We start from the raw sequence: 14,548 nt of genomic DNA, 5'->3' as shown, positions 1-14,548 counted from the left end.
AGGAGAGGGACTCTTTTTCAGGAAGTGTAGCCATAGGACAAGGAGTAATGGCTTTGCACTAAAAGAGGGTAGATTTAGATTAGATATTTGGAAAAAAAATTTACTCAGAAGGTTGTGAGGCACTAGCACAGGTTGCCCAGAAAAGCTGTGGATGCCCCATGCCTGGCAGTGTTCAAGTCCAATCTGGATGGGGCTTTGTGCAACCTGGTCTAGTAGGAGGTGTCCCTGCCCATGGCAGGGGGTGTGGAATTAGATGGTCTTTAAGGTCATTTCCAACCCAAACCATTCTGTGATTCTGTGATTTTCCTCACAGGGATGATGAAGGGCTGCATCCTCCCAGCCTACACCTCCTGCAGATGAGTCTTACAGAAAAGGCATGGATGATCCAATATCCTGGCTGGTACTGGCTCCCGGGGCTTAGTCAGTGGTACCTGAGACAGCATCTCTGATGTTGCTCTTTGCATTAAAAAATCTTGCAAATAGGGTCAGGACTGCTCACATTACAGCAGGAGAGGTTACCTCCAGCCACTGCTTGCCTCTGGATGGAAGCAGTTGATAGGGACAGGACCTCCATGCTGATGAGTTTCTCTGAAGGCTGTGGCCAGCCCCTTCCCTCCCACACTGCCCAGCACCGAAGTGGAACCAAGCAAGCCAGGAGTAGGCTACCACCTTCATGAAGAAATGAAGTTTGCCAAATGGGATAATCACTACAAGCTCTAATGGGAGGGCGTCGAATCAGGTTGACTCTCACACATCCTCAACAGATCTTCCTTGGAAACAGAAAAGACTTTTGTTGTACTCTGCTGTTAGTGATAGCCCTAGTTAAGAGCATTACTCATTATCATAGTGTGTATTTATAGTGTAACATGAATATGTGTGGAATGAACACGGCCTGAACGACAATTGCAACATGAAGAAATATCTCTGCTTTCCATCTTGTACCTCTGCTCACCCTCTAGGCACTCAAGGCACAGCTCAGAGATAAAGTCTGAGAAAACTGCTGGAAAGACTTTTATTTGGGGCTATACATCAGGGGAAAAAGCTGGGAAGAAACAGACATTGCAACCCTCATAACTAGAGAGATTTTCCTGGGAAGGGCTAGCAGGAGCACATTGTCTTCCAGCTACAAGGCACAGGAAGGTGCCTGACAGTGGTGGCTTTCTGGAGAAAGGGGCTGTCTCAGCTCTTGAGGGCAGGGCTTTCCGTGGGGTGCCCTGGGCAAGTGTAATTGCCTGGGGAAACCAGGGGAACTGCTGCCCTCCTCAATCCTAGTGCCGCAGCACCAGAACAAGGGTTTGGCATTGCAGCAATGGCCCTTGAGGATTTAATTCCTTGTATATAAGAAGAAAAAGGGCTACTGTGGAGAATAGTCTACATGGACAGTACTTTCTGAACATAATGGAACAAAAATGTCCATACAAACTTGCAAGCATCCAAACCTTGGTGATAAAAGAGCATTCTGGTTCAAAGTTTCACAGAAGTGGATACAGCCCTGTTTTGACCTTGGCTGTGAAGAGCACTGCCAGGGATGTTTTGTTCCTCCAACTAAATTTGACTTTAAACCATGACATGTTTGGTTTCCACTTTGAAGACACAGTAAAAGCATCTCTGAATGATTGCTCTGAGGAGTGAACTTCACACAAACCTCACATACAATTTGATTTCCGTGCCTTGCCTCTGCAGGAGAGCCCAGCAGAGGGAGCCTCGTTCCCTCATGTCGCTGCCCTGCAGAGACACAAGGAGACTGCTCGGCCTGGGGGCTTCCCAACCACCGGTAGGAGACAGATTTTCTTCTTCATTACAAGGGTGGAGAGGCAGAAATTGCCCTGAAGGGAAGAGCCACAGAAAGCTGACACACTTGCATTCAAAGCTTGCACACTTTCTGCAAGCAGAAGGAGTGTGGCCCAAACAGGCATTGGACATGAAGAACACGTATCCCCACATCAGACACCAAGGGGATAAGAGCATTGAAACAGCTTGATGTGAGACTCTTGCTCATGCCTTGGTGACCGTAGCTGGGCTCCTGAGCTGATCACTAGCCTCCAGCTGCCGGGAGGGGGCACTGTGCTGCTGCCCTGGGAAGGTGATGGAGGCTCGGCCACGCCTCCTGGAGAGGTGTCCTCATCCCTGGGACAGTTGCTGTGACACACATGTGACACAAACTTCAGGTTTTACCAGAGTAATACCCATCACTGGAGAGCATTGCCAAGGCTGTGCTGCTTGTGGGTGTTGGCTGCAAAGCTGACGGTTAGACCCCAAAAAAATGATCAGTTAAGCCATCGGCTGGGCAGTCATATCCCTTCCCTGCTGGGCTCACCCAGGGTGGAGGAACAGGCTCACAGCTGCAATTCAGCAACTTCTCATTCAGAATACTGCAAAGATAAAATTCCTTTCTCTGTCCTGCCTTCCTTTTCTCCCTCTCTCCATTCCTCATGTTGCTCAGGAGACCTGTGAGGCAGAGCTGAAGGCTGATGGGTGCCTTCACACCCAGCACCTCTGGAGACAGGCTCTGGTGTGGACACTGAGGACCAATGGGGCTACACAGAATCTGGAGAAAGCAACTGCCATGAGCAAGGGGAGGATGAATGCAGCTACCTTGGACAGAAACCCAAGGAGGCCTCCCAGCCTTGCTCTCTGCTCTCTCCCTGCTTCCACAGCTGAGTTGCTGGGGCCAAGACCTGTTTCCTCAATCACCTTTCATGCAGGAAAGCGCTGCTTTGTTCCAGCAACTTGGCAAATGCTTACTGATGTCTGCGACTCGTTGCTTTGCCAGGTGCTGTGCTGAAGGCTGATGCTGAACGAAGCACAGCCTCTACAGATTCCTGTTGGTAGATGCTCAGCTGTGTCTGTGTCCTTTCCCTCTACCTGTCCCTGTGCTCACCAGCACATGCTGCTCTCTCATCCGCACCCAGAGATCAAGGTTTCTGCTGGAGCTCTTTTCTGAGCCAAGCACTGATTTCCATTGCCCCCTTGCTCCCCTTCGTTCCTCTCATCCTTGCCCCAGGGACTGTGCACCAGCGAGCCCAGAGACCAGGCACAAGAGGCATCATTTCAGCAGCTCTGCTCCAAAAGATTTGGGAAACTCTTCCCATAAGCCCTGAACAGAGGATTATGCATAGACATTTTTGCTAATGCTGCCCAGATCCATGCAGAAAAGATCCCCCTCTTGAAAACTGCCACAACCCTATCTGCTGGTCGACCAAGACCTGCTCAAACATTGACATGGACTGGGTACTGTTTTGGGAGATTGGTACTAAATGGGCATTTCACCTCAGATCATGATTGATCATATTTCTCTGAAACAGCCTCCACAGCAGTCAGTCAGTAAGCTCAGCATCAATGTTCAGCTTCAGGAATGAGTGAGGCTAGGGCTGATTCTCCATGGCAGCCACCATGCTTCAGAGAGGACTATCATGTCTTTGAAATTCAGAGGAGCCTATTCATGTCATGATGGTCTTGGTGCTGGCTTACAGAGGGTGCTGTTAGGAAATGGAGAGCTGAGCAGAGATCTGCCCTGCTCCACTCTGTTTCTTAGTTTGCCACCTCCCTTTGGCAAAGCCGGAGCTCGGGCTGTGCTTCACCCCTGCAGTTTGTTTCACATGTGAGTCCCACACCTTGGCACCACACTCACATTTGCTAGAAAGATCACCTATATCTTGAAGTATGGGTCAGCAATGGTTAGGGCTTTGAGGAATGATTATCCTTGCTGCTCTTCATCAGTTAACGGCCTTTTTTTTTTTTTTCTGTAGAGAAAAGAGAAAATAGGGGACCACGTGGCCTTGTTCAGAAGCCCTTCTGTACCTGCAGGATCCTCAAGGACAGGAATGAATAACTGGGCAGCAAATAGTGGCAGGTGTGACATCAAGACCTCAGCTGGTTATGGTGCCTGAGTGCCCTTTTCTTTCAAAACTCATGTTTTACCTTCTGCAAACCGAAGCATATGGAGGATTACAGAGACACTGAGCATCCTTGGAGAGTGCCAGCTGAAGAAAAGGTGTGTGAATAAATGTCTTTGTAATGCCCGTGTGCATGACATTGCACATATATTAATGTCAGTGGGAAGTGTGCCTGGATATCAGGGCATGGTGAGGAAAAATAGCATTTAATGAGGTAGCACAGCAGGCCTTGCTGTTGGCTTGGTATCACTCTTCTTTTGCAGGTGTCTTGTCCTACATGGGGTCTGATGCATCTGTTCATGCCAGAGTTACAGTGGCACTCTCTGACTGCACCAAAAAGTATGTTGTACCGAGGCAGCAAGTCCTGCCAGCTCTGAGATGAGAGTGGTGTTGGCTAGAGACGACACCCCAGCAGATGCATGAGTCAGCAGAGTCTGTTGAAACCCAAAATTGACACCACTACTCTGAGTGGGGATTTCTATGATGCAGCTCTGTACATTCTGGCATTTTAGCTGAGTGAACAGAAACATAGATTTATGCAAAAATGCGCATCCCTGCAGAAGTAAGTCATGCAAAAGTCATGCATCAGAACTGGCATGGTTCATCACAACTTTGCTGTGGCCAGCAGGTTTTGGCCAAATTGCAAAGCATATGTCCAGGAATAGCTCTGATATGAATGTTAACAAAAAAATGTGCACCAGTCTGCATTTCACAGAGTTACAATGGACATCTTCAGACCAAGGATATAATTCACTTTCTATTTCCCAAACTTTTTTTACATTTGGACAGAATACCTCGTCACTTTTTTTCCTTTTTATTTATTTATTTATTTATTTTTCTGTTGTGATCTATTCTGGATCTCATAGAATCACAGAATCATAGAATATCCCGAGTTGGAAGGGATCCATAAGGATCATCTAGTCCAACTCCTGGCACTACACAAGTCTACCCAAAAATTCAGAGCATGTGACTAAGTGCACAGTCCAAACACTTCTTAAACACTGACAGGCATGGTGCAGTGGCAGTGACTACTTCCCTGGGGAAGTAGTTCCAGTGCGTGACAACCCTTTCAGTGAAGAACCTCTTTCTGATATCCAGCCTGAACCTCCCCTGCCTCAGCTTGACACCGTTCCCGCGGGTCTTATCACTGGTCACTAAAGAGAATAAATCAGTGCCTGCCCCTCCACTCACGAGGAAGCTGTAGACTGCAATGAGGTCTCCCCTCAGCCTCCTCTTTTCCAGGCTGAACAGGCCAAGTGACCTCAGCCACTCCTCATGTCTTCCCCTCTAGTCCCTTCACCATCTTCATAGCCCTTCTCTGGACACTCTCCAACAGTTTCACATCCTTTCTGTACTGTGGTGCCCAGAACTGCGCACAGTACTTGAGGTGAGGCTGCACCAGAGCAGAGCGGGACAATCTCTTCCCTCAATTGACTAGCAATGCCGTGCTTGATGCACCCCAGGATGCAGTTGGCCCTCCTGGCTGCCAGGGCACACTGCTGGCTCACATTCAACTTGCTATCAACCAAAACCCCCAGATCCCTCTCTGTGGGGCTGCTCTTCAGCGTCTCATCACCCAGTCTGTACGTATAGCCAGGGTTGCCCTGTCCCAGGTGCAGGACCCGGCACTTGCTCTTGTTAAACTTCATGCGGTTGGTGATCACCCAGCTCTCCAATCTGTCCAGATCTCTCTGCAAGGCCTTTCCATCCTCATCCGAGTCAACAACTTCTCCAAGTTTGGTGTCGTCAGAAAATTTGCTCAAAACATCTTCTATTCCTACATCCAAATCATTTATAAAAACGCTAAAGAGAACTGGCCCTAAAATGGAGACTTGGGGGACCCCGCTGGTGATCAGCCACCAGCCTGATGTGGCCCTATTTACCACAACCCTTTGAGCCCTGCCCGTCAGCCAATTGCTCACCCATCGTATAATGTTTTTGTCTAGCTGTATGCTGGACATTTTGTCCAGTAGGATCCTATGGGAAACTATGTCAAAAGCTTTACTAAAATCCGAAAAGATCACATCAGCTGGTTTCCTCTGATCAACTAGATGGGTGATCTTATCACAAAAGGAAATCAAATTTGTTAAACAGGACCTACCTCTCGTGAACCCATGTTGGCTGGGACCAATGACTGCATTGTCCCCTAGGTGTGCTTCAATAACTTCAAGGATAATCTTCTCCATAATTTTACCAGGCACTGTGAGACTGACAGGCCTGTAACTGCTAGAGTCTTCTTTCTTGCCCTTCTTGAAAACTGGTACAACATTTGCCAGCTTCCAGTCAACTGGGACCTCTCCAGATTCCCAAGACTGTTGAAAAATAATTGAGAGGTCCCATGATGACTTCAGCCAGCTCTCCGAGCACCCTGGGAAGAATCCCGTCCAGACCCATGGACTTGTATGGATCCAGGTGCAGCAGCAAATACCACACATGTTCAGGGTTGGTTGGGAGTTTATCATTACCACCGTCACAGTCCTCCAGCTCATGGAGCTCGGGGTCCTGGAGCCCATCAGCAGTGTTGAAGACAGAGGCAAAGAAGGCATTAAACATCTCTGCTTTGGCTATGTCCTTGTTTGGAAGGTGACCATCCCAGAATAGTTAGTAATTTCATGGTGTTTCACTACTGATAGACTAAAGCAGCACTTTCAAGAGGATGAAAATAACACAGGATTATCCTGAACAAGACCCAGTTACTGGGGGATTCTGAGTTTTCTGCATGCTCATGAAGATACATCCCTGTGCAGGAGCATCTTTCAGCCAAGAGAGGTGTGTGACACAAATAAATGCCTCTCACTAAAATTTCTTTTATTTTTCTCATGTTTTTACCAGTTCTGATCTCTGGGCATACATGGATGTTATCACAGCAGAAAGGAGGCAAAGCAGCACTTCTGGCTGGGAGAATGTGTCCAGAAAGGGGTGTTTCTGAGACTTTCCCATATTGTCTGGGAGCTATTCCACAAGATACGTGTCTCAAGGGGAGATGATGTGACCCCTCAGACTGAACTTTCCTTTGGGGTTGATACCTCCTAAGAAAATTGAGACCATTTGCAATAATAATTGCAAAACACAGGACTGTACATCTCCACAAATCCAGGAGCAGCAGCATGTCTTCCTCTTTCCTGGTGACTTGGGGCTACCACTGAGAAAGGGGCACCTACTGAGAGACACGGACACCTTGCAGACGTGTGGGAAAAATTGCAGATCTCTTCCAATGATGTTCCCACCTCTGCTGACTAAAGCACTGTTTCAAGCTGAAGCTGAGGTTGCTGGTTTTGTATGAGAATCAGCTAAAGAAACCAACCTCACTGGCTTGTGGTCAGCATGGGTCTTCACTGCAATACACAGGTAAAGAATAAAGGAAGAGGCAATTTTTGACTGTCTGCTGTTAGATTGAAGACCTTGTCAGTGACTTGGCATTGAAACATAAGTGTGTGAAGGTATACTCAAGTCTCAGGTGTCTATAACCTACAGAGGCATTGATTTTGGTATTTTTTCCTACACAGAGACTGTGGATGACAGCCTGGGGAGTCTGCTGTCTGGAGGAGACCTGGAGGACTTGCTGGTGAGTTGCTCCCTGGCTGCTGCCCTGCGAGCTGAGCCCAGGGGCATGCCTCAGGGGCCCAGGTTTGTGACTGGGATGTGTGGGGCTTTGCTACTGGGAGAGGCCATGCTGGTGGGGACAGTGAGGGTGTGGAAGGAATCACTGTGGTCACAGTTCCCTGAAAGCAGCGTGTGTGAAAGCATCTCCCACTGAGAAGGCTGCATGTGCCAGGACCGACTGTCCCCTGGGGCAGGGCTGGCCCTAGGAGTGTCCAGGGGGGTCCCTGTGCTGGGGATGTGCCCTCACCGCTCTGCTGTGCTTGGCTGGCCATGGTAGTTGTGGCTGTGGGGGCTCTGAAGCCATTGGCACCCAGCCATCACCATTAGCCATGCAAAGGCCTTAACAAAATACAGAATTGAGCCCCAAAACCTCTACTGGGGGCTCTCAGCATCCTGGCTGTACCCATTTGGTTGCTGGCTTGGTGACGCTCCCTGGGTCTCTCACCCCACCTGCTCAGTGGCATGGGGTGGGCACAGGGCTGGTCAATCCCAAGGAGCTGTGGGGGGATGCTGGTACCCCGCTCTGGTTTACCACAGCATTTCTGCCCTTGCCCCTCTGGTGCAAGAGCCTCATCCCTGCAGGGCAGGACTGGTCACATATGTTCCTTCCTCATTTGCATCCTCTGACCTGGACACAGTATGGAGTGGTTTGTCCTAGCTGCGGGCTGTGGATGTGCACTAGCTCCACACAGGCTTTCAGTCAGGGCAAGCACACAGCCCTAGCTTCCTGCAGCTGCAAAGCATGTGCAGGAGAGAGGAACTTCATTTCCAGAGATTTCCCCATTCCTGTTTTCATGGAAGCAGGAAAAGCAATGCTATGATTTTCAGAATAGGAAGTTTATGTGAACATGAAAAAATGCACAGAAAAGAAATATCCTGATACTGTCAGCTGTCTGAAAGTTTGGTTGGTTTCCTTCTGTACATGCAGCTCATGATGTAGTCCCCTATATGGGCTGACAGTATTGCACTGAAAGCAGCCGTGAGCTGCTTTTTCTTGCTGCTATTGTTATACTTTTTTTTGCCTGGCCTGACCTGTGTGTATCTAAATTATATCCTCTTGCAAAAGCTTAGTTCAGACTAACATTAGACAGTTTTTAGGCTTATTAACTGATTATGTTATTTATTCTGAAGAGGTTCCTCTCACTATGGATTACCCGTCAACAACTCAACTCCTCTCCATTGTATAATGTCTACAACTCATTTCACAGGACAACAGATACCATGTCACCAGCACCTAATTCCTCTTCAACTTATTATGAGGACTACTACTATCCTGAAATGGCTTCCACTTGCACCACAGAACATAGGAAATCCTTTACATCTATGGCTTTTCCAGTGCTGTACACTGTGTTGTTTGTGACCGGCCTTGTGGGAAATGCTTTGGTCGTTTGGGTCCTAATGGCCTTCAAAAAAGTCAGGGCCATGACTGACGTCTATCTGCTGAACCTTGCCATCTCTGACCTCCTCTTTGTCTTCTCCCTCCCCTTCTTGGTTCAGTACTCCCTGGTGAGCCAGTGGTCTTTTGGCAATGTCATGTGTAAAATTGTCAGCTCAGCTTACTTCATTGGTTTCTACAGCAGCTCCTTCTTTATAACCATCATGAGCATCGACAGGTACTTGGCCATTGTGCGGTCGGTGTATGCTCTGCGGGTGCGCACGTCCGCCCACGGGGTCATCGCAAGCCTGGCCCTTTGGGCAGTCGCCATTTTAGCATCAGCGCCAGACCTCATTTTCTTCCGGGAAATGGAAGACAGCAACAGGACCGTGTGCCTGCCTCGCTATCCTGGTAGCAACAACGGCTGGAAGATTTTCAGTAATTTTGAAGTCAATGTCCTGGGGTGGCTGATCCCAGTGGGCATCCTCATTTTCTGCTACCACAACATCTTGAAAAACCTGCGGCGGTGTCACACTCGCAACAGGTACAAAGCAATGAAGCTGGTTTTCGTTGTCGTCATTGTGTTCTTCCTTTTCTGGACCCCTATCAATGTCGTGCTCTTCCTGGACTCCATGAGGAACATGCACATCATCGACGACTGCCAGGCAAGCCAAAGGCTCGACCTAGCCCTGGAGCTGGCTGAGGCGCTCTCCTTCGTCCACTGTTGCCTCAATCCCATCATCTACGCCTTCGTGGGTGAGAAGTTCAAGAAGTATCTCTGCGAGGCTTTTGGCAAATATGCACGTTTTCTCTTGATCTGCAACGACTACAGCGTGTTCCACAGGCACAAACTGGACAGGCACTCCTCTGTGCACATGGTGTCCTCGCAGTCATCTTTTGTTGGTAGTGTCTTGTAGAGCTGCAAGCCAAAAGCTCCCATACTTCATGCATGACCTGAAGTTGAGAAGTCCTCCCAGTGATTCAGTTAATAAGTCTTCTTGTTGCCTTAGTGTAGGAGGTTAAGGTGCAGTGGCCCATTACCAAAGTGTGACTAGGAAATCATGCAATCCTAGAGCAAGCTGCAGTGCACCTTGCTCCATGATATGCTGTAATACCATTCTGAGCAGGTATCTTCATGGATGCAATCCTTCTGAAATACTTCTCTGTTATTAGCAAATGTGAATGAGAACTTCAAACACTGAAATTAACATTGGGAAATTTATCAGCCACTCCTCTGCCCACCAGCACAGGCCTCCCCGCAGTCATCTTTTGTTGGTAGTGTCTTGTAGAGCTGCAAGCCAAAAGCTCTCTTACTTCATGCCCTGACTGCATGCCATGGCCTGAAGAGGTGGCTTGAAAGCAAGAGATTCTGACGGTGATGTAGTTTTTGTGATTTTCATGTTGCTTTGGGAAGTGGGTTTCAGCATAATGCTAGAAAAAGCCAGATACGGACTGTTTTCATGCTCTGTGATGCCATTTTAGGTCTTACTGGATGGCGGATCATCCTTATCTGTGAGTTGTCTACCCATCCTTATCTGTGAGATGTCTACCCACAGCAAGGGGGTTGGAACTCAGTGTTCTTTAAGGTTCCTTTCAACCCCAGACATTCTGTGGTCTTCCCAGTGCTAAACAGGCAGTCTTACAGGTCAAAGTTGAAATATATGGAGTAATCTGCCATTTCCCTCTTGAAAAAGTTTCGTAGATGTAGCAGCAATGTCCTCATCTATTCAGATTTTTGCTGTGCAGAGCATAGGTGGAGGCATTAGACAAAGACTCTGCCTTTCTAACAGAGACCATTAACCTGTAAGAGGCTGGATGCTGATAAAGCAACACATGCATGCAGCAATATATATATGTATATATATATTTGTACTTCTGAGAGTCTGTCCCTGAAATGCAGAGAGACATAATGGATGGAAAGACAGTTGCGCCATGCACATGAGAGTAATGTATAACTTTCCCTGCCATTTTCCCTGTTTATGAACAGAATGTAATACTCCTTTTCAGGAAAATCTTTCTACCACTTGGCTGCCTCTTTCTAGGAAGAAAGTATCTCCAGGAGTGAGGGTGACATGGCTGGAGGTGAAGTGGGCGCAGAGCACACACCCAAACTCACAGCCACCTTCTAGATGAGAGGTAATTTGGTTAGCATACTCTCACCATATTTATCGCCATGCACCTTCCCTGCCATTCCTCTAAGAGAGAGGTTGAGTTCCTCTAATTTGGAAAACACTACAGACATACCATGAATATACAGGAAGGCACAGTGGGTGGTTAAGATCAGCCTCTTGCACAGAAGTCTGTAAAGCAAGTAACATTGTGCATGTGCACATTTCCTCCAGGAACAGAGCTTTTATCCACTTCACTCCTTTGTACTCTGCATTTTACAAACACCACCAGTGAATCAAAAGAAAAAAAATATATATTTTAGGTTTAAGTTTGAACATGAGGAACTATTACTTTTGTGTCTGTTTTAAGATTACACACTGAAGCCAGAACGGGAGAACACCTGACTATTTAATGTGCTACCGTCATCGTGACTTCCCTTTAACCTGTGTCATCTCAGCAAAAAGAAAGATCATGATCGGGATGAGTGGGACCAATATTAAAATTATGGTGGGCATCTTTTAAGCAAATGTGTGATCATACATAAAGTCTGGCCCAGCCCCTGGCAGCTGAATGCTTTTCTTGGGACAAGCAGCTGCTGGGACAACCCTACAATTTGGCATCACCCTCAAGCTGCCTGGACTTAGGGCTCCGACCTGAGCAGATGCAGGTAGATGCTTCCTGCTCTCCTGTGCTGCCAGTGCCCCACAAACAACAGCAGGGCAGAAGACTCTCCACGGCTTGTCCCATCAGAAAAAAAGAGGAGCTCTGAGACCTGTAGGTGACATGGGGCAGGTCCTGCTGGCTGCACAGCCTCCGGATGTGGGTCTCACCTCCTCCCCCTTCTCAGCAAGGCAGCTGTAACAGTTTGAAGCAGCTGGGCTGCAAGAGGTGCTGAGGTTGGTCCAGCTCGGGCTCCTGATGCTGCTGCTGCAGAGGAGGAAGGCAGCAGCCCCAGGCAGGAAATCCTTCATGCTGCAGAAAGCACCTCCTGCCTCCTCAGGAGAAGGCTTTGAAAATAGGGCTGAGGCAGCAGCAAAGGGAAGATGCCCTTTAAATGCTACTGAGAACTAGAGAAGTGAAAGGCTTTGAAAAGAAGTCCCTTTTCTCATGTTCAACTTTATTTCTAAATGCGTAAAATACGAAAATATGCACTTGGACTTTTCTGTTTTAAGACTGTGCTGAAGAACATGTCTATTAAAACAGCAGAACAGTGAAAACAGCTGGAAAAATTGTCACGTCTTGGGTATAACAAACTGAGGAGACCTGGCCATGGCGGGGGGGTGGGGGGGGGGAGGGGGGGGAGGGGAGCAGAGGAGCAGAAAGACCATCCCATCCCCAGAGGTTTCCTCACAGCAAGCATCCTTCCAGGGCTGAGGATAAGGAGCTGTATGCATGCAATGAGACACTGAGCCAGTGAGGCATTCCCTTTTCGAAATACCAAGAGTTCTGGTGAGAGCTGATCCTATAATACTTGTCATCTGCCAGCTTCCCCACACAGTGTAACATCTTCCCAACTCAGTTGCTGGTGTCCTGGAGCATTACACCTCAATTGGCATCAGAAATTAAAATTTTAAATGCAGCAAAATGAGCCCACTTATGCTAGACCATGACACATGCAGCTAGGGAGGATGCTTTCCAAGAGGAGCAAAGTGAACCAGCTCACCCAACCAGATGAGGACAGGTTGTAGGAGGACCACAAAGGTATTTTGGATGCTTGAGTGCTTTCAGCACTCATGTGTCTCACTTGAGATTACTCTTAACACCCTTTACCATTATTGCAGTAACAGGAACTAGAGATTTCTTGAGTCCCTGTGGTATGTTTTTGTCACAGGATGACACAAATGACTGATAGTAACCCAAATGAATACTGCACAGATCAGAAAGTTCACTGTCACCTCAGAGTCACTCACAATTACAGCACATCCCAGAACCAAGAAAATCTCAACGCCCACCCCCCCCCACACACACACCCCTGACCCTGTTGTCCTCTCCTGATGTGCTCCTGTTCTGCAGCAGAGCCTCACTCTAGGCTGTGCACATCTTATTTTGGTGACCTTGCCTAACCTACACCTCCACGCACCCTTTTCAGGACTGTATGGAGTAAGACAACTCCTCAGTTTGTATTTTTGACTATTACTGGAAAATGCTCTCTGGGAGTACAACCTAAGTACTGATCATGAATATTGCTGAGCTTCAGAAGAGCAAGTCTTCAGTTGCCTGATGTGGTCCAGGAGAGGTAGGGATGATTTTCTGTAAAGCTTAGAGACACATCCTTCAGAAAAAAAAAAAATATATATATATATATGTGTGCATGTGTGTGTGTGTTGGTCTTCATCTAAATGTCTTGGATCCCCCTTAGGCCACAGGTTAACTTGCCAATCTTGAAAAGGCTTCTTCTAAAAGGAAATTCTCCATCCTGCATTTGCATGAGTAAGGGGTTGCTCCATGCTATCAAATTTGCTGGCCATTTCAGTGTGACTGCAAAATTTGAAATGCCAGTGCAAAGAAGGTGCATTGACCAAATTTTGCAGAAAAATGGAAAAACACAAAAAATGTTAGGGTTTCTTCAGATCACTTTTGCATTTACTTTGTGTCAGTGTGCAAAAGGGGAAGGGGAAAAAGTGCAAATGGAGGGCACGTGTTCAACAAGCCAGGAAGCTCCCCTGTGACTGCAGGGATGTTTTTTTCCAATCCATGCTGCAGTCCTTGCAGATGCCCATTCCCTGACCTCACTCTTCTCTGGGTATCACAGAGGTGATGCTGGGGAGCAGCTCTGGAGGGCTGGCAGGGTGGGAGCATAGGCAGTGAGAAGGGATGAAATAATTTTGCATTTCCTGTTATTCTGCAGTCTTGAGGGTACTCCTATTTTCCTGCAGTGAACTGGTGATGGAAATTAAATGACTGTGCCAGCTACTGGGGGAAGAGCTGTGGGGGTAACCACTGCAGTGCAAGGAAGATTTTTGCCTGCATGTCAGTGGTGCAGAATCCTCTGTTGCATCACTTCTGGAGGAAGCAAGCCGTGAAATCCTACAGTATTGTACAGACACCAACATGTACACCACTGTGGGGATGCAGAACTTGTTTCCATCTCCTGTGCTTCCAGCAAGGTGCAATCTAGGGGGCTCATGCTGCAAAGTTTCAGGGGAGAGAGATAGTTGATGCTGTCCTTCTGCCCACCACCCTTTGTCTTTAACCTTAATGTCTGTGAATCCTGTTCTTGGACATCTAAGTGTTTGCACATACAAAGAAAAAAGCCTGGTTGACCATGGGTGGTGAGGCACCTGAATGGCAGGAGCAGCATTGCAGGACTGGCATTAAGGAATCAGTTAAAGGTTTTCCTTTATTCACTGTCTTTGCTTTATAATTTGCGGAATGTGTCATGGCCCACATGAAAGAACATTTGTTTCTTGCACATGCAGTGTTACCAGACTGTTCTTGCAAAAAAAAAAAAAAAATGTATCTTGCAGATTGCAAATACTAACACATATTGAAATAGTAAACCCTACCTGAAAAAGATCAGTGGCTAAACAGAATTGTCTTTTGTGTTTTGTTGGTTCTTCTCTAG

General features: G+C 47.5%; 2 protein-coding genes across 2 annotated transcripts in view; both read left to right on the top strand.

The window, feature by feature from the left end:
• GLB1 (galactosidase beta 1) overlaps positions 1-3,977 on the top strand; it is a 96,340-nt gene extending 92,363 nt beyond the window's left edge. The window contains exon 16 of the mRNA XM_035568867.2: positions 3,750-3,977. Within this exon, the coding sequence (XP_035424760.1) occupies positions 3,750-3,890 (141 nt within the window). The 3' untranslated portion in view covers positions 3,891-3,977. The remainder of the gene's footprint in view (positions 1-3,749) is intronic.
• A 4,743-nt stretch (positions 3,978-8,720) lies between these two features.
• LOC118259392 (C-C chemokine receptor type 8-like) lies at positions 8,721-9,791 on the top strand. The gene has a single exon (XM_035568881.1). It carries the CDS (start codon positions 8,721-8,723, stop codon positions 9,789-9,791), a length of 1,071 nt encoding a protein of 356 aa, XP_035424774.1.
• Positions 9,792-14,548: the final 4,757 nt, after the last annotated feature.

This window comes from Cygnus atratus, chromosome 2 (genome assembly GCF_013377495.2).
Source record: "Cygnus atratus isolate AKBS03 ecotype Queensland, Australia chromosome 2, CAtr_DNAZoo_HiC_assembly, whole genome shotgun sequence".
In the NCBI taxonomy this organism is placed as follows: Eukaryota; Metazoa; Chordata; class Aves; order Anseriformes; family Anatidae; genus Cygnus; species Cygnus atratus.
The sequence above is the reverse complement of the archived record's forward strand: the minus strand, read 5'-3'. Positions and strand labels throughout refer to the sequence as shown.